Source organism: Amblyomma maculatum, chromosome 1 (genome assembly GCF_055883805.1).
Source record: "Amblyomma maculatum isolate TAMU_Amacu chromosome 1, ASM5588380v1, whole genome shotgun sequence".
Classification (NCBI taxonomy): Eukaryota; Metazoa; Arthropoda; class Arachnida; order Ixodida; family Ixodidae; genus Amblyomma; species Amblyomma maculatum.
In genome coordinates, this window is record NC_139344.1 from 254135457 (window position 1) to 254156187 (window position 20731).

At 44.3% G+C, this 20731-nt stretch overlaps 1 protein-coding gene across 4 annotated transcripts in view; it reads left to right on the top strand.

The window, feature by feature from the left end:
* The window catches only part of trio (trio Rho guanine nucleotide exchange factor), a 294295-nt gene that overhangs the window by 60071 nt on the left and 213493 nt on the right, over positions 1 to 20731 (top strand). For all 4 annotated transcript variants that reach the window (XM_084590873.1, XM_084590874.1, XM_084590876.1 and 1 more), the window contains exons 16-19: positions 4042 to 4211; positions 7370 to 7541; positions 8077 to 8238; positions 11775 to 11957. In XM_084590873.1, the coding sequence (XP_084446999.1) occupies positions 4042 to 4211; positions 7370 to 7541; positions 8077 to 8238; positions 11775 to 11957 (687 nt within the window). The remainder of the gene's footprint in view (positions 1 to 4041; positions 4212 to 7369; positions 7542 to 8076; positions 8239 to 11774; positions 11958 to 20731) is intronic.

Consider the following 20731-nt stretch of genomic DNA (forward strand, 5'->3'; position numbering starts at 1 on the left):
GGTTAAAATTAGTTAGATGCCTGCTTAGTATTACGCGAAGGCTGGACAAATAGGCTTAATGGAAGGGGGGACTTAGTGCTGATTATATTGTTGACCACAAGCGCAACTTTGTAGTTACGCAAGGTTAGGTACGATAGAACATTGTTGGCATCAAAAATTTTGCTGCTGGATTGATCAAAATTACTAGTTGTTGTTGCATTCATTTCCTGCTTTTGAAGGCTATGTAAAGGCGACAAATATGTTTTATATGTTTGACACCAAGATTCATAGCAGTAACTGATATGTGAATGGAAAAACGAGAAGTAGAGGGAACATAGTATATTGTAAGGAAAATAGTATCTCGCCTTAATGAGCATGTGGCACCCAAAGGCTAATATTTTGCATACATTGTTAATTTGTTCTTTCCAGTGTAAATGGCAATCAAATATAACCCCTAAATATTTAAAAAAATCTGGCTCTATTAACGAGTTACCTAGAGTAAGTTTAAAAATATTGTTAATAGTCTTGTGTCTAGAGTGAAAAATTATATACTTAGTTTTGGCAATGTTCAGCGTTAAGCAATTATTGAGGAACCAGGAAGACAGCATTGTCTGCTCATTCATTATGATCGTTTGAATTGCCTGAAGAGATTCCTCAGTAACTACAAGAGCGGTGTCGTCTGCGTACAATAGTACTTGAGAAAAGCGAAGTACTTGCGGGAGATCATTTAGATAAGTGAGAATAACACGGGACCCAAAACAGAGCCCTGTAGCACACCACAGGTTACATCGTTGACATCTGATATGAAATCATTAATAAGTACTCCTTGCTTACGGTTAGGTAAATAGCTGTGAAAAAATTTAAGCGTGTTATCGACAAACCGTAACTTTCCAATTTCTGCAACAATATAGGATGACATACCATATCAAATGCCTTTTGAATATCTAAAAAAACAACAACAGCTATTTTGTTCTGATGCAGGGCAGAGTTAATAGCTTGCGATAAAGTTAATACAGCTGTGGAAGTTAACCTATTTTCGACAAATTCATGTTGCTGAGGTGTAATGATATTATTGTTGTCAAGAAATGTTTTTACTTGTTTCGCTATTAGTTTTTCAAAAAGTGTATTAATCACACTTAGTACAGATATTGGCCTTTAACTACCTGGCTGGTTATGATCTCCTGCTTTATATATTGGAACTATTTTGGAAACTTTCTATGTATCAGGGTAGCAATTATTTTCTAGGCAATGATTGAACAAGTGGCAAAGGTAAGGGCATCTATGTTATCTTTGACCACCCTTGATTGAATGCCGTCAAGACCGGTTGCTTTGTTTACTGCCATCTTACAACAGCTTTTATGTCTTCAGTGGTATTAGGGCGAAAATGAAAATTGTTGCATACAGCTGTTGGTACAGATGAACTAGATAGCAATAGTGGGGATTGGCTAGTAAGGCTGCTACTAATGTTAATGAAGTATTCGTTGAAATCATTAGCAACTTGCAGAGAAATGCTATTGGGGGTGACTTCTTTGTTTATTTATTCCAGTTACATTTCTAACTATCTTTCATAGTTGTTTCGTGTCCCCTTTGTTTTGGCTAACCAGTTTAGTGTAATACAGTTTTCTCGATTTTCTGATCATGGCTACTGGCTTATTCCTGTAATATTTAAACTGCGTTCGGTAATAGTCATTTGCTTTGTTTTTGTTCCATTTATTGTAACATGAATCCTTTATCTTTAGGACGTCAAGTATGTCCTGAGTTATCCATGGGCATATAGGATCTTCGTAGTTGTGTTTGTCACACTCCTGTGTTGATTGTGTAATTGCATTTTTGGGGTACGAAAGAAAATTTTCAAATTCAATATTTACGTCATCATTACGTATAGTACTGAAGGTAATGCTCTTAAGTATATTTCTAACTCGCACATAATCAGTATGGAAAGCTTTGGATGACTTTGACTAGACGATGACATACAGGATCGGGGCAAGAACATAAATGTCGTACAATGATGAGCAACCAGAACATTGCACACACCTGCCCGAAAATTCATATCAAGGTTACACAACATATGGTCGATGAGGGATGCAGTTTGACTGGTTACCTGAGTTGCAGAGTTGATAACATTTTTAAAATTGAATGATTGAAGAAGAAAAACGTAATCACTGCAGTTGTCTGATAATAGGTCAGTGTAAAAGTCTCCACAAATAACAATGGGATTTTTTATACTTGCATATGACATCAAAATAGTTTCCATGCCAGAAATAAATTGTGGCATTTTAGAGTGCGGGGGACGATAAACCACGGCAATTACGGGGCCACACTGAAGTTTAATGAAAAGAGCTTCAGTTGCTTCACTGCTGCATTTCTTAACATCGGAGCTACAGTAGTGGAGTGCAATTTTGACAAAAAAGGGCAACACCACCGCCACGTGTACTGCCAGACCTTGATAGCGACTGCATTTCGTAGCCTGGAATAAAAACGAATTCGGCCTCTTTTAACCACGTCTCTGTGATAGCAATCACGTCATATTTAAAGGAAAACTGTGACAAGTACGCTAGAAGATTGTCAGAATTTTTGCGAATGCTTCGTACGTTGCAATTTAAGATAGATAAGTCATCGAGCGCAAGGCTGGCTTGCTCTATCTGGGAAATGTTGTATGCCATCTGATTAGACAACTCTGCTGAGATCTTCGACGCATGTCACACGAAGTACCTTTGTTTGCCTTTCTCATGAGGATTTTGCCGTCGGATACCCAAATGTACTTCCAATCTTTTTCTCATTTTGCTGCAAGAGCTTTTCCGAGGAGCAGCTTATTCGCTGGACAAAAGTGTTCATTAATGAAGATGGGGTCGGGGCCATCAGAACCTAACACAGATGTATTTAGCCGGCATTTCTTAGCTGCTTTCAGGACACGGTCCCGGACTTTCTGGGAAGTAAACTTCACAATGATATTTGACTTGCTTTTGTCTTTCGTTGGGACGTGATGTATAACTTCTATGTCTGTTTCTTGAATATCTGATTTCAGTCAAGAGAAAAGGGTTTCTATGGTCTGAAAGAGGTCTTCCTCCTGTTCTAAGGGAATGCCCTTTATCTCTGAAGTTTTTCTTTCGACTGTATTGTTGGAAATCAATAACCTCACTCCTTACCTCCTTCAATCCTTTACTAAGACGGTTGTTTTCCTGTTTGAGCTCATGATTTTCATCCTTTACAGAAGCAAATTCTCTTTTCAGCATTACCATCTCAGTCCTGAATTCTTTAAACTTTTCGTTCATGAACTGCACCGACTGTTTCACATTTTCCTGTTCTGTCTCGATTATTTCTTTCAAGGCCTCTTTCAACCTTTCTTTTTTGCCGTCGAAACGAGCTTCGAAATCTGCGAATGCCTTGGCCAACTCTTTTATAGTAGTAGGTGGCTTGTCACTCAATTCGTTAGTAAAGTAGACACTAATGACTAGTAACACTAAAAACGCACACAAAATTAAACACACTTGGAGCAGACCAGGAGCTAAAAATTCAATCGCTAAGGAGACAGCATACCTGCTCAAAGTGTAGAAAGCAGATAAGTCTATGTGCTATCCTGTGGCTGCCTGGTCTGCTCCAGAGTGATGGTCCTTCCAGGCCGATGTGGCTTTATATAAGGGCCATGCCACGAGATGCCAGTGACCTTTCACGAATCGCGCAGGCGCGGCTTGCGGCAGATCCGAGGGGCTCGTAGTCACATGTGTGAAGTGCGGCAGTATCCCGGCTGGATGGGCAATGCACTAGTCGTCGGCGCCGACGAACAATTCGTCGTAAACCTGGCCGGAGGCAGCTGCGCAAAGCATAGAAAGCAGATAAGGCGATGTGCTATCCTGTGGCTGCCTGGTCTGCTCCAGAGTGATCGAGTGATGTCGTGTTGGTAGAACTAGGAATTTTTGTTTATGTGCCTCCTGTGTTTCTTGCTATGACCAGCAGTAATTTTGTGGCAGAGGCGAATTTTGGCTGTCACACTGCAGGGGGATATTTTAATGCCTAATTTTGTTTTGTGCCAATTGGGCTTGTTTCTTTGTTTGAAAAATGCAGTTGAGCAGTTGGTTTGAGGAGCTGCGGGCAGAGCTGCACAGCAACAAAGTGGCTGACTCTGTGGAAGCTGCAGAACAGCTGCTGGAACAGTTCACTCAGCAGCGGGATTCCACCATCGATGCTGCTGTCAGTACCATCAGTGAAGGGGAGACACTCCTTGAAGAGCTAAGGTCAGTCGGTACTTCCATGATCTGAAGGCCAAAGTTCTGGTACTTACAAAGTCATAAGGCATGTCATTACAAAGTCAAGGTTCAGTGGGTTGAGGGAAATTATGAAAGCTGTTTACTCATGCAACTAATCTAGTTGCAGCTAACTTGAGTGGTTCAAATGTGCACACCATATGCTTTCGTTGTGAACATTTCTGGCGTAGTAAACATGCGCACAGCTGATGAATACAGGTTCTGGGTTCATGCGTTCAAAATGGCTGCCAAGAAAAATTGGCCATAAGGTTGCCTTCTTTCATATTCCCAAATAATATAACTTCATGCTAAGTATGCTCAAAATGTGCTAAGTCTTTGTGTAATACAGGGAGTAACTATGTAAACATGTCAGTAACAGTAGCTAGCTCAGTTCCTTGCTCTTGTGTGGGACAATATGAATGAACCGGCAAATGCCCAACGATAATCTGTTGCCCAGGCAGCTTCTTCATAATCTGTCACTGTGATGCGGGCAAAGCATCCAAAAACGATGACTATGCCTGAAGGTTGGCCTATTGCTTGGTGCATAGAACTTTAAGAGCAGAAATACTGGGGCTGTCATTTACTGGAGTGTCCTCTCTAATGGGGTGCAGCTCCCAGGGATAATAGATGGTGAGAACTATGAGGCCCTGGCTACTTTTGCCCTCACTGTTGTCAGGTTGAGCACATTACTTAGGTTATTTCATGCTGAGAACAATGCAAATATGATGGAAGTCTACAAGCATCATAAAATCTCAAGTCTTGTGTCAACGAGCACACCGACAACTTTTCCATTTTGCCCGCATTGAAATGAGGCTGTTGTGGCCAATATTTAGGGGCCCTCCGACTCTGCTAATAAATCAGGATGCCTTAGATTCAGTCTTAGCTACAATGACCACAAAGAACCCCAGTTGAGCTGAATTAATCCTGAGCCCTTCACTGCTGTTTCCTTCATAGCCCACATGTCACTTTGGGATGTTAAAGTCTCACAAATTTAAATGAATCTGCCATCATTGAAAATGGAAGTATTTTGCATGCTAAGCATTTTCACAGGCCTTAAGGTACGCTGTATTCTTTACATATTGACTTCTTATAGAAATGTCAAAAAAAGTGTACAGTCGCCGACCGTTTTTCTAGACTTGGCGGGGCCAGGGGAATGGTCTGAACAATCGAACAGTCCGAAAAATTTGTGAACTTAAAAGAAAAAAAAAAAAAAACACCTTTCTGTGAAAAATCAGCTTTACAAATCACAAACTTGGCCGCTGCCCATGTTTCGTTCATATGCCGATGATAGAGCACAGCACGATCTGCTTCTGTTGGCTTCCGCGCGCCGCCCCTTGTGCACGTGCTCGCGTGATTTGATATGGTGGGCGTGGCCGCCAGTGTGCGCGCGTTGGCTAGTGCAGATGCGGCAGGTGTGCGCGCCGCCGGGAAGCGGGAAGCATCGTCGGGAAGAACTCACTCAAGGCTGTCACCGCGTGCACAGTGGTGCCCTGCAGAAGCGGATCATACTAAGCTGTAACCACTATAGCCCTCCATTTAGAATATCTCGGCTAGTCATGTTTTCATCATGTTCATGTCAGTTCAGGATGTACTGTTAAGCAGCTTGTGCCGCAAACAAATGCACGCGTTGCGCGAAGTAATAATATTAAGTTTGCATGGTTAATGACGGTAGCGAAGACCCCCCCCCCCCCCCCCCCCCCACACACACACACACACACACACACACACCTCTTCCCCATGGGTGGCGGCGGTGGCAGGCGGCGTCGGAGCGAGCCGCGGCGGGCGGTGCCCTCATTCTGTTTTCAGTCTAATTGCGCGCTCTTTGTAGGCTGCCGCGATGAAAAGGTCGATTATTGCCCTTTGCCTCAAATGGCAACCATGAACAAAGAGCCAAGCTAATCTGTCCTAATGACTGCTTCGCCTAGCTTTCACGGCCACGCAAAACCGTTTGTTTGTGAAAACAATGCTCCCGTCTAAGTGATGACAAAAAAAAGGAGCCTTCAGTCAGAAAACGATCTCCACAATATTGCTCGCGCCAAATTTGATCAGAAAAAAATCGAACTTTTGGACACCATAGGGTCCGAAATATTGGTCATAAAAATTTACATGCTCTTATGGGCTGCATGATGGTTCCTGAATTAAGTCCGAAATATCGCTGAAGTCCGAATTATTGGAGCCCAAAAAAATCGGTCTGCTCCTGTATGTGACGTGCGGAATACATTTTGTGGTCATGGTGCATTACTGCCCTATCGGGAAAAATTTTCATTTATTTGTAAGGAACATGTCTAGGTTGCAGAAAAAAAATTCAAGCAATGGAGGAGGATTGAATTTTTCAAGCTGTGCATGCTATGTAGGCACGTTCTTTACAAAAATTTGAAAGTTTTTTTTGGAAAGAGTTGTGATCCATGACAGAAGGAGATATTGTCACGTGGTGGTAACAAGTATTACAAAGGTTCATGCTACTGTGGAATAAACTGTCTCAAGATAGGCTCGAGTATTGCCATCTAGAGGGGTTCAAGGTGTCATTGGCGCACACCTTATTTTCATGAAAAAATGCATACTGTAAAACCAGCTGAAAGAAAAGTTTGTTTGAACTTCTTGTCATGAAAAAAAAATGTTTATCTGCTGAGGGCTTGAGCATTTGTCACCGTTGAGGACTACTTTGAACTTTGTGGGGTTTTAATAGAGGGATAAATACATTTTTCCCGCTTAATCGCAGCTGACAGTCCAAACCGCCGACCCCACCCAGTGATCGCGTGCGCTACCGAGCACACGCCGACCACTGTGGGCCGTGCTCTTGGGAACAAAGGAAAATGAACTAAGTTCTAATTATTGAGATTTTACTGTGCATTTTAGACTAAGTTATTTTGGGAAGCTATTATGTGCAAGTGTGGTATTCTGAATACAGATCCTCAATTTCTCAGTTGCTTTCAGTCTCTTGTGAACGGGTGAGGCAGTATGTTGCCTCAGCATGTGGGCATAGAGTACCTCTCAAGGTGCATTCAAGCTTCTTTTTTCCTTGTGTCCTCTCTCTCGCTGTAATGCCTTTTACCACTAAAAGAAAGAAATAAAGCTTTCAACTTCAACTTGTTAGACAGGTGTTGTGTTGACATGCTGGGGCAGTGTCACAATTGAAAAAAATGTTTTAGGAGTCTTGGAATGAATGCTGAGACTGATGCCACCGGGTCGTACGTGGCAGTTGAGGGGACCCTGGAAGCTCTTACACGAACTCGACACGAGTTGGAGGCACTTTGGAGCAACCGGAAACTTCAGTTGGACCTGTGTCTACAACTGCGCCTTTTCGAACGAGATTCTATTGAGGTATGACCCTTGACATGGCTCTTGGCGGGTTTTTTGTTGACACTTGGATCAATCAGTAACTGTGTAAACAGATCTCAATTTCTACTGTAGAGTAGTATGGGATTTTTTGACAACTCGGTTGAAGAATTTCCTATGAAGGAGGAAGACAGACATAGCATTGTCAAACTATCATTTTTTTTTTAATTCTCCAGAAGAATTTTATTCACATATATGTCATGTGCTAGGGTGGTGTTAGGAGGGAAGGGAAGGGGAGCCATGCAAAATTGCATCATTTGCTGCTCTTGCAAATGCTTTTTTTTGTGTTTTTCCCGAGCAGTAGTATTACGGATCAAATCAAAGTAGCGGTGATTCAGATAAAAACTGTCACCTTTCATCTGTCTGTGCTGCAGTGAATTTTAAACTAAGCTTGAGTAGTATACACTGCCGGTAGTACGAAACCTGGTTCTGCTGCAGTGAGATAACAAGGTTTTTAAATCCTGACTGATCATCATCACACTGTGACTATGTGTATTTAAACACTTCATGTGGTGTGCAGCTGAGCTCTCAGTTTGAGCTGTGGATGAAGGAGCTGAACCAAACGGAGCTGAGCCGAGAGCTGAGTCAAGCGGAACGGAACCTGCAGCTGCACACAGACAGCGTGGCCCACATGCAGCAGGCTGTCTTCCAGCTGTTACAGCGCGGCCAAGAGCTGTCGCAGGTGAGCCCGCATTGTGTTCTCAGTACTTTGTGTTCACTCGTTCATTACCTGCCTCCTAGTGTGGAGAAATGACACCTAGGATGGGCACTTTTAAATAAACTTGTTTTAAATGAAGGTTTTCACACAGTTAATCTCAGATGTATTGAACTAGATGGGGGTCGGGGTATTGTATATATGCGATAGCAGCAGTAGGCAAGCTTATTGCTACCGAAGTGCAAGAATATACCTGTGCTAGCAGTTTACGGTAAATAAACCTAGTTGATTTTGAAATCACTGCGATCGTAAAGTTAACTGAGTTTGTAGATTAAAACTGAACACAGCTAAAGGTCAGGCTGGGGCATACGCTTCACTGCGAGAATTTGCTGCTTGTCATAAAAGCTTGAAAGTGACTCTCCAGTTGCATATGAAATTTGTGATATAGTTTCCAAGATCTGGTTTTCAAGGTAGTCAGAGTTCGTGTGTTGAGCAGCAACTGGGATACATATAAAGTCTCAATTTTTCCCTTGAAATTTTCTTGGATGTGCAATTTTGTTGTCTCCTTCCATGTTTTGTCAAATGGCTTTGCCTTAGACCAGTTTTGATAACGTTTGCGTGAGCAAACTTCAGTGACCTTGATATGGTTGTTTTCAGCACAACCTTAGCTATATCCTAAAGCTTTCTTTTTCTCCTTAAACCTAGCAATTCTATTAAGGTTTGATTATGGATGCTTACGTTTTTTCTTTCAGAGTTTGGTATTTATTTATGATCAACAGAATGACTTTACAAGAATTTCCTTAGCCTTAGGATGTGTGGTGGACCTTTGGAAATGTCAGCATATTCATAAAAAGGCTCCTTAAAAAAGAAAAATCACCATAGTAGCCTGTAAAAAATGACCTACTTAGGATATTATACTGCCACATCTTTTCTTGCAGAGGTGATTCTTGAAACCTAAATGAATATTTGAAATCAGCATTCTGTACTACACTCACAAGAAGATAAATTACTAAAAAAAGGTGTGCAAGTGCTGCTCCAATTGCTCTATTCTGCTCCAAACCGCTTTCCCTGCTCCATCCTGCTCTAAAATGCAATATTGCTCCAAAACTGCTCCAAAACTGCTCCAAACTGGCTATTTTAATGTTCTGCCATCAAATTTAGCAGAACACGGGAACAATGTCATTGCACCAGTGGCAAAGATATAACGCATCTTGCGCTGGGCTTAATACAAATGAAATTTTTGCAAGGGAAGGAAGCATGGAGCACAATAAATATTTGCTCGCAAGTAAATTTAGTATGAGCTGCCAGCAATTGGCGATAATTGCGGGAAAAAAAAATGCACTGTGCATGTGACGTAGCACCCCCTCTTAGCCTTTTGAATCGCCGGTGGAGAGAAGCGAGATCAGCAAGGGAAGCAGGTAGTGCAAACTACTGTGAGCTGTTAGCAAGAAAACTTGTCTCGACTGCAAAAACTGCATGAGTTATTCTAATGGTTCTGCTGTGAAAGCAAGCAGGTGCTTCATCATGAGCCTCTTTGTCAGTGACAAGCTTGCCAGGTCTATAGTAGACAAAACCATACTTGGAGCGTTATGGGTTGGCACGCCAAAGCTGTAAATCACTAGGTAGCTTCTGAAGATTTTTGGAAAGGCATACGTAATTTATCACCAAAATATTAAAAATGAGCTCCAGCATTGCTCATGCAAAGAATGATGAGCTATTGGCAGGAGGCAGTGAAGTAAAAAAAGCTGTAGAATGGAAAGGCTACCCCTCAAAGCCATCTCTCTATATCTCAAAGCTGCTCCAAAATGCCCGAGCCTGCTTTCACCCCTGTAGACCTCCACCATGTTTACAAATGGACAAGACGATCGGGGTTGTGCTGCAGTCGTCTCCGAACCCACGGTAGGCAAAAAGCAAGGGAGCGGCACTTGCGCCAAGCTTGTCGAGGCACATTATTGTGGTCTGAAGGCGCCTTTTTTGCAGACGAAATATCCATGTGCTCGGGAATTTATCAGCCGAGGCATAGGATTGAAAGGGATCGTGTAATACCCTATATCTGGGAGCTTTGAGGTGTATTCTAAATAAGGAAAATAAAGTAAATATGCACAAGATAGGGAGCAGAAATGTCATCCCTTAATTAGTGCTACTGCTTGAGAGCACATTGAAGTGGTAGACTTGACATTAGAATCTATCAAGTCAAAATAGGTAAACGCTTTAGATCAGACTACATGTTCAGTTGTGAAGCGCACCTGCAAGCGTTACGTTTGCTGCTAGTCTTTCAGAGTTTTTGCTAAGGTTGGCCTGTGTTATATTATATATCTTTACATGCTTTGGGCGTTTGTCTTGTCAGAAATGAGTGGGAGGTTGAAAAGACATTGAACTTGCATAAAAAGGAATCAGATTGGAGATTTTGTATTTCAGAAAAAGAAAACTGCAATTATTAAAGGGGTTTGACCTTAGAAACGTGCTCCAAAACATAATTCAGATGCTCCAAAACTCTCGTTTCGTTGCTCCAAAGCTGCTCCAAAATGCTCAATCTGCTTCCACCCCTGCAAAAACAAAAAATGTTTTCAAAAGCCCCATGTCCCCTAAAGTAAAATGTGCAAATTTTCAGGGAACGCTGCACTTGTTTGCCCATTTCTTGAACATTTTTTATCAAAAAAATGGGGAGCCAGTGCAGTTTTGTCATTGAATGTTTCTTGTAATTGGGATGAGAGAGGGTCCTCTTCTTATTAAACTTCTTTTGCTGCCCTTAGGTATCAGGAAATTGGGGCAGTGTGGTTTATGCCTGATTGTCTGGCCAGCCATGATTATGCATTGTCAGTGCCAAATGACAGACAGACACGAAAGCCAAAGTTAGTTGCTCCTGTGGAGGAAATATTTCCACACATAAGTCCTTAGGAGATGAAACTGAACTCCTCTAGTATTTAACCTCCAGGGCAGAAGCATTGCAAATGAGAGAGGGGGAACAACAAAGGGCACAGTCTAAATAAAAGACAAAACGTGGCAACTCCTGATTATACAGTGTTAGCTAAAGCGTTTCTAAGTCTCATGTTACCATATATGGAAACAGTACTGGATGGAAGGCGATTTCAATAGCGTGAAGTATGAGGAAAAAAAAGAATAAAGAAAGATCTTAATATTACATGGCTCAACACCAACCTTGAGGCTGTGGTCAACACAGCCCGAAATATAATGTGGCTGAGGAATGAATTCATTGCGAAGGGATGGGTGTTAGTAACGCTTATGAAAAAGGTTTAAAGTGAAAAATTGTTCGCAGGATCAATGATAGCAAAGAAATATTTGATTTCATAGAAGTTATACAGGGGTGTGTGGTTTTAACGGGAATAAATGGATGATTCTGTACCAATTCAAGTGAAGCAATCAAATTGTTATTGCTTGGATCCTAGACCTAGTGGCGTATTCTTATATAGACTGAATAAGTATTTTAAATAAAAAGAGATGTGAAGGAGCAGCTGAAAAATTAGGGCATAACATAACATGCTCTTGGCTAAGATAGTCTCACTTTGCTGTTCATTGTTTGATCTGGATGGTATACTTGACAGGTGTTGGAATCGTCAGGTGTTCAGCTCATGGCAGACAGCCAGTATGATGCCCAGAACAGGATCCAAACCTTGCTGGAGTTCCTGCATGAACGTGAGATGGACATTGAAGACTTGGCTGAGGTGAAGCGGGTTCGCTTGGAGCAGTGCATTCAGCTGTGTCAGTTGGAAAAAGATGCCAGCCAGGTAGGAGACATCGCTGAATTTTATTATTTGCATTTTATTATCCAAGTGTATGGCAGTTTTCCTCAGAAACATTGGAGTGCAGGGTTTATGAAAATGACCATTATAGAAGATAAGGCAAAGTGACGTGTTTATAGTAATGTTTGGTTTGACTTGGGCTTATGGGGTTTTACGTCCCTTGAGTCACTGTACTCAGGTTATGAGAGATGCCGTAGTTGAGGGCTCCAGAAAGTTCGACCACCTTTGTTCTTTAACATGCACTGACATCGCACAGCACATGGGTGCCTTGCTTTTCGCCCCAATTGAAAAGTGGCCGTTGTGGCCGCGATTCGATCCTGCATACCTGGGCACAGCAGTTGAGCACCCTAACCACTGCACCACTGCATGAGGGCACTCATAATGTTTGCTTTGAATTAGTTGCAATGGGAACAAAAGGATTCATGATTGCTTTGCGACTGTTTCACTATGTACAATTTATGAGGAAGGAAGACACGAATTCAGCAGTTGATTGCCATACTTTCATGCATATAACCCACCCCTACATATAACCTTTACCCTGAAATTCGAACTATGTCGCAGCGGACAGCATGTAGGCAGTGCGCTTTTGGTCAGGTGGTTGCATGGGTTGGCTCTGTGACATGCAATAGTAGGAATGCTGTGCCAATTGTACCAATCTGCACCATTGCATTAAACCTGCTACTTGCTGCTACAAAGGAGTGGTTTTTAATGAAATCGCTATAAGGCAGCACCAAAAGTATTTAACTTTCGCAATGAACCCACCCCCCACTTTTATCATTCGGAGTTGACTTTGTACAGCAAAAGCTCGTTAATTCGCATTTCTAGGGACCGTAAAATATGTCCGAATTAACCAAATGTCCGAATTACCGAGAGGACAAAAAAAAAAAAACCATAAATGCACGACTTTCATCAACATATCTTTATTGCACAAAGTAATCGAGGATGCTCGTCTGCTTTCCTGCAGAAAATCTTGTAGACAAAGTTCTTGTAAACACTATTTTTCGAAGTCCTTCCAGATGCTCAGCAGCTCGCATGCTGTCTGCAGTGTCCCAACAAAATAATTCTAACACAACGAGGGCCTCCGCAGCTTTCTTCACAGTGCGAGGAGGCTAAGGCTGCCCCTTTCGTGGCCCTGCCTCCTCCTCCGAATCTTTCTCCTGACAATTTCGTCAATAAGAGAGCCGGCTGTTGCGATGCCATCATCAATGCCAATGTAATGAGCGAGTGTCACTGCATACGGCAAAGCACCTCTGAAATCCGGGCAGTAATCTCCATTCTTTAGCAACACTTCAACCACTGTCACGATGCAAGAAAACTTTAGGTGAGCGAACGACCTCTGCCAGCCGCCGAGCGCCAATGCTTTGTTTCCATAGCACGCGACAGGTGGCACAACAAACTGACAGCTGCAGTGATCGCCGGGGTTCTGCTGTCGCGCCTGCTTGCGCGTGTGATTATATTGTTGGGCGCGTTGCATTGCTACCGAATTTTACTGATTAACTTCTACCATCCCCTTTTAAGCCCTGAAGCAATAAACATCGCAAAAAAAAAAGAAAAAAGAAAAGAGACTTCTACCGGCCCTCATTCCGTGCATAAGAACGCACTTAGCAAAGAACACAAACCTGCACGATTTATGTTTTTCTCTTCCCACCCTCACTGATTCACTCTTTTGGTACGCATTCCGTCGGCGGTTTAGTTTTATTTCCTCGCAATCGTTTTATATAGCTACTACTACGACCAGTAGCTTTGAGGGGGGGGCGCGCCCTTTGAAAACCGGAAAATCGCGACACAGTCGATTTATGGAAGATTATATATTCTGGTAGTATCTCTTGTAAACTACGCTCTCTGTAATTAGCAACGCCCAACTTGTCATAGAAATACTGGAAATGAATTATATAACAAGCGGCGGCAGCCGTGGAGCCGCGAGCAAGTGCCGAAAATTCTCAAACTTCGCGCACGTGCCATTCCTTTCCCGCCGAACTTAGCGCCGCCATCTTGGTCTTGTTTTGTTTGTGAATTCTTGCACTTTCTTTTGCCACCCTTGACGGCGCGGTCGAGGCGTGGCTTGCTTCCGATTGGGAGCCTCATGGCAACTGTTGATTTTCTCGCGCTCGAATTCAAGGCTGCAATTGGGCAAAGCGCGCACTCCGCAAGAACGTGGGGGATCGGGCGACTGCTATTGGCTGCTTGCCCGCTGACGCGTTGGTTTCCGCCAGCTGCCTCCCCGCGTCATCTGCTTCGCTCTCGTTGTTGGCTGTCTTTGTACTTTGTGCGTCCTGTTCACCTTTCGCCGTTTTTGTGATCGCCATATTTGTGATCTCTCGTCGTGCCCTCTAAATGGTTTCGTGCAGAGTGTTAAAGGTTGCGTGGTCGACCGCTCATGATTTCTCGAGATGCACCGCATTCAGTGCACGGAAGCGAAGGCCGTCCTCATGGCAAAGCGCGCCGCTAACGACTACAACGAAACCTGCAGCGTGCTGGCATCTGTTACAGTGGAAGTTACAAAGTATGGAAATTTAAAAAAACCCATTGTCTTGACTCGCGATACGTATCCAGAAATTACCGCAATGAATTTCACTATGCCAACCCATTCCACAAATTCTACAGGCCTGTACCCATGTGACCCATATGATATATACCTGTAACTTGAGAACCAGCATGCACAGCTTTATGGAACTTAATAATTATTCAAATGTCCAGGCTATGAGCCTTCCCCCCCAAATTTTATTGAGATATCTTGACAAACAAAAAGGCTGGCGTTTTCTCTCAATCTTCTAGAGCTGTTTTCTCCGAATCACCTTTTCGCCTAGTGTGGCTGCTTAGGACAGCCGTACCTTGGGAACCACCTATCAGATTTTCATGAGGTTTATTTTATTCTATACCTCAATACATTTCTGAGGGCAAGACAATTTCATTTTTAAAGATGTTCTGTTTGGAATTAGTGACAAAAAATTAAAAATTGGTTAATGCAGGTCTGATTAATAACACTAATTTTGGGGCTGTGCTAAAATTTTTCAGCGAGGAAATTTGAAAACAGGGAATTGTCTTGCCCTGGGGTAACTATCCAGGAATGACCATAATGAATTTCACAGTGCTAGCACGTTTTGCAAATTCTCTAGGCCTGTCCTAAGGGACAGGCCTAGAGACCATCTTGATATACAGTAAACCATCTTGATATACAGTTGAAACCGGATATACCGTATTTACTCGCATAATGATCGCACTCGCGTAATGATCGCACCCCTGAATTTTGAGGTCAAAATTCCATTTTTTAAATTCCCCGCGTAATGATTGCACCCCGAACATGGAGCCGCCTGGTGGTTGATCTGCAGTCATCCCGCAGCGAATGCATTCCGACGAGTTCCCAACCTAGTCTAGTAACGTTGGAGTTCCCATGATTCCATGCTTTGCGGCGTTCGCCATTTTGCAATTCGGCAGCGTCGTAGCGTGCTTTGTGTTTTTGTGTGAGTTTACGCCATTTCACCATGGGGCGGTATGCCAGTTACACCGCCGCGTTCAAGCTCAAGGCTGTCGACTATGCACTGGAGCATGGCAACCGCACTGCTGGTAGGCATTTCGGCGTGGACGAAATGAGGATACGCTATTGGAAGAAGCAGCGCGAGAAGCTGATGGCTACGAACAAGACACGGCGGGCTTTCCGTGGACCCAAAACGGGCAAGTTCCCTCGTGTTGAGGAGGCGGTCCTAGAATACGTGAGGGACCTGCGCAAGGATGGTTGTGCAGTGTCATTAGAAATGATACAGACGCAGGCGCGCACAACTGCCAGGAAGCTGGGAATCGCCGCAAAGGATTTCCGCGCTAGCTCCGGTTGAACGACTCGCTTTATGCGACGGAATGGACTTTCCCTGAGGCGGCGGACGTCGTTGTGCCAGCGGCTCCCAGCCGCGTATGAAAGCAAAGTGATAGACTTCCATCACTTCGTCACTAGGCTTCGCGAAAAATGCGGTTACCTCATGTCGCAAATTGGAAACGCCGATCAAACTCCACTGACGTTCGACATGCCCCGGAATACAACTGTGAACGAGAAGGGTGCTCGGAGCGTCCTCGTGAAGACGTCTGGCGCAGAAAAACAGCGATGCACAGTCATGCTTGCTGTGACGGCCGACGGGCGGAAGCTGCCACCATACGTGATCTTCAAACAGAAGACTATTCCGAAGGGAAACTTTCCCCGTGGCATCCATATACGTGCACAGATGAAAGGGTGGATGACTACAGACCTGATGGTCGACTGGATCAAGACTGTTTGGGGAAGAAGACCAGGAGCATTTCTGCTTCCCTCGCTTCTGGTTTTTGGACAGTTTTAGGGGTCACCTTGTGGACAGCGTGCGTGCCAAGCTGAAAGAGCTGCGCACGGACATTGCAGTCATTCCTGGCGGCCTGACTTCGCTGCTGCAGCCTCTCGACGTGTTTTTGAACAAACCGTTCAAGGACAACGTTCGACGACTTTATGCTGAGTGGATGGCGATGGGCCAGCATGATTTGACGCCGAGCAGAAAGATTAGAAGGCCATCCGTGGAGATGCTGTGCTCGTGGATCACAGAAGCGTGGAGCAGTATCCCCGACGAGGTAGTGGCTAAGAGTTTTAAGAAGACAGGCATATCTAACGCTTTGGATGGAACGGAAGATGACTTCCTGTGGGATTGTGAAGATGCTCCCAACGACGACACTGTCGTTTCCGATGAGTCGTGCAGCAGTGAAAGCGAGGATGGCGAGGATTCAGACTTTGATTAGAGTACTGACGAAAAAAAATAAATGGGCATTGTGCACTCCATGTGATGCTTAATGTGCGTGTTTATTGCGAAGGTAAGCCTTACTCAGCTTTTATTTTTGGTTGTAATCGAGATATATGTTCTGAGACGTCTGACCTGCAACTTGTTTGCGTTTTCGGTACTCAAAAATTTTTTGTAGAATATTTACCCCGCGTAATGATCGCACCCCGAAATTTGCGTCAGTATTTAAAAAAAAAAAGTGCGATCATTATTCAAGTAAATACGGTATCGAACTCAAAGGGGATCGCGAAATAGTTCGATATATCGATAATTCTATATACATAAATCGGCTTGTGACGGCACTTACTATGCAAAATAACGATACCATATTTGTCGCGTAATCAACCCACTCGCATAATGAGCCCACCCTCCACTTTTGCACCTGAGAATTTGAAAAAAAAAAAATGCGTTAAGGCTAGCTGGCTCATATGCAAGCGACTGAGCGTCCCTCTCGCCACTCGAGCCACCGCGGCAGCTCAAAACAAGGTTTCTGAGGTTTCTGTGTCGCGGCGGATTTTCGCTTGCATGTCGATGGGGCGCGTCAGTCCATTTCGGTGGTCTCATCCACAGCTCATTGGCAGCGTGCCAAGATGCTGCGAAGCGATAACATCAGGGCGCCTTTATCTTTTTATAGCTCCTGCGGTGGCGGGGAGCGAACTTGGCAGAGTGCCCATGATGGCTTGATTGCACAAGCCTGGTTTGATTTATCACGCTTCATGATCGCAGCAGCTGACCGCGTGCTTTCGCTGATTCATACATGCAAGGATAAACGATTAAAAAAAATTATAAAAAAAACATCCCCGCAAAAAAAAAAAAAAAAAAAAAAACCTGCCGCTTCTTAACATCCGCAGCCGCCATATCTTACGCTACGCCGCGCGTACAGCCCAACGATAAAAAAGAATGACTCTCGCAAAAAACAAAAAAAAAGAAATAAAAATAAAAACAGAGAGCCTTTTTAACATCCGCAGGCGCCATAGCCACGTCCGCGGTCCGCCGCCGCGCCGCCGCACGTAGAGGGTTGGTTCGCAACACACGCTGGAGAAAGCGTCCGCCGTCGGTCTGGAAACGGGCTGAGCTGGCTTGGTGTTGTTGCGCATGCTGAAGGAGAGAGATAGCTCAGCAAAAGAACGGGCACACCCACACACATGGCTTGCAAACGTCATGTGTTGGCGCGCAGGAAACAACAACTGCAGAAGCGCACGCCTTTGGGGAATGGGCGGGACGCTGCCCAGACCAGCCATCGCCGAACTGTCCCCTCTCATTCCTTCTGCGCGTGGCTTGAAAACGTCACGCGGCAAACGGCCAAGGGTGATGCGATCATCTTTGGGGAAGGCACACTTTCCAGTGCGTGGTGCGGAGTTCGATATATCGAACGACCGGTGAAATTGAGTTCGATATATGACGCGGCTTTCCTATACTTTTACATGGGGTTTTCAAGGGGACATTTCGTGAATTCTATATAACTAAAATTCGATATATCCGGGTTCGATATAACCGGGTTCGACTGTATAAACAAACTTGGACAAACCATCTGGATGACGGCCTCTCTCCTGATTCTGCATACAAGTACTGCAAGGTTCATTGTTACTTGATTCCAAACTTGCAAGCAACATTTTTGTTAAAATAGCTTCTGCTCATGATTCATAATACAGTCGAACCCGGATATATCGAACTCGAAGGGGATCGCGAAATAGTTTGATATATTGATAATTCGATATACAAAAATCTGCTTGAGACGCCATTTGCGATCGTGAAAAATGATACAGTATTTGTCGCGTAGTCAACCCACTCACATAATGAATCCACTCCCCATTTTTGCCCCCCAAGAATTAAAAAAAAAAAAAAAAATGCGTTCGGTGCCACGTTCCTCCATTTCGACCCTCGCATACACAGCTCATTTATTGGCAGCGTGCCAAGATGCTGCGCAGCGATAACGTCACGACATGTTATATACTTTTCCAAGATCCTGCAGTGGCAGGGAGCGAACTTGGCAGAGTGCCCGCGGGATGGCTTGATTGCACAAGCCTGGTTCGATTTATCGTGCCGCACTTGTGGTGGGGCGGGCGTACTCCACTGCTACAAAATCATTGCAAGCGTGATAGCTACAAATGCCATTTGAAGCAAGGAATGCTGAAAGCCGGGGGCATGATAGCAGCCGGCCGCATGCTTTCGTTGATTCATAGATGCAAGAATTACTCTCGCAAAAAAAAAAAAAAAAAAAAAAAAAAAAAAAAAAAAAAAAAAAAGCTGCCGCTTTCTAATGTCCGCTGCCGCCTTAGCTTACGCTGCGCCGCACGTTCAGCCCGACAAGGACAACACTCGCAAAAGAAAAAAAATTGCTGTTTCTTAACCTCTGCAGCCGCCATAGCATACATTCAGCACGACGACAATACACGACTCTCGCAAAAAAAAAAAAAGAAATCTGCAGCTTTTTAGCGTCCGCGGCTGCAGTAGCTTACGCGCGTTCAGCACGACGACACGAGACAGCCGCAGCGCACAGAGCGTTCACAACACACACTGGAGAAGTGACTGCCACGGGCTGAGCTGGCTTGTCCTCTCATGCGTAATGCATGCTGCTGTGAACGAAGACCTGGAAAGAGAGAGGAATGGTAGAGATAAAGCTCAGCAGAAGAGTGGGCACACCCTTGCGCTTCGCTCTAATGCGTTTTTCCCCTCTCCCGAACACCACAGCTGCATTGGTGCCCTCTCATTCCTTCACCCACGTGATTTGCAAACGTCACGTGCTAGCGTGGCAGCGATCACCGCAGATGCGCGCGCCTTTAGGGGAAGGGCACGGCGCTGCCCTAGACCAGCCGTCGCCGAGCTGTGCCCTCTCATTCCTTCCGCGCGTGGCTTGAAAACGTCACGTGGCAAGCGGCCGAGGTGATGTGATCATCTTTGGTGAAACGCATCGTCCAATGCGTGATGCGGAGTTCGATATATCGAATGACCGCGAAATTGAGTTCGATATATGACGCAACTTTCCTATACTTTTACATGGGATTTTCAAGGGAATATTCCGTGAGTTTGATATAACCAAAATTCGAAATATCCGGGTTCAATATATCCGGGTTCCACTGTACTAAAAGCTTAGAAAGCAATCTAATTCATTTATTTTTTGAAACATCAGGAGTATAAGTTCACACAAATTTCAGATATATGACAAATACAAAGCAATGTTGAAAGCATGCAGGGCTTAAACTGCGCTCATCTCAGATGCATCTGCTCACACTACGATATTTTACCGGCGCGGCGACAGGGGACGAGGAACAAGAAGAGACGACAAGACAAGCGCTCGGTGTCGTCTCTTCTTGTTCCTCGTCCCCTGTCGCCGCGCCGGTAAGATATCGAAGCTGAACCAACTAGCTCAAATCTTTGTGTTACTGCTCGCACTAGCTTCGACATTTTCTGCAGGTCCTGGCTTTTCTTCTCACTCTTATTTTTTAACTGTCGGCAGTACTGTCGCGTGCGCACGCAAACACAGTAGTGGATCAACCTGGCCAATATATATTCTTTGTGCAAGGCAAGGTAAAGGGATAATTCTCTAGAAAGCGTTAGTTATCTTGTCATATGCATCCCTCTGGCTTGCATACTTCGTGAACTTTTGCTCCGTCTGCTTAAGGCCACTCTGTCCACCTTCCAGTCGGAAATATTTTCTTCCCGGTGACTGACACTTCTCCCCCAGAACGCAAGGTTGCAAAATGTTCTTGAAAAGAGTAATTAATAATAATAACGCAGTTACAGCCACCGCAACCACCTGATTCTGTCTTGTTTCTCTCCTCCCATTCCCTCGCAAAGGTTTTTGACTCGCCTGCCCGGTCGTCTAGCCTCCGCAAGCCAAATTCCCCTTCCTCCTCCGCGTTTGGCAGGTGGTGGGGTGGGGTACTCTGCGTGCGCGAAAAAAAAAATGGGCGAGTGAGCGCGTGCTGCTGCATTCAGTCTGGCCATGGCAAGGGAAAAGCGCGCAGCAAG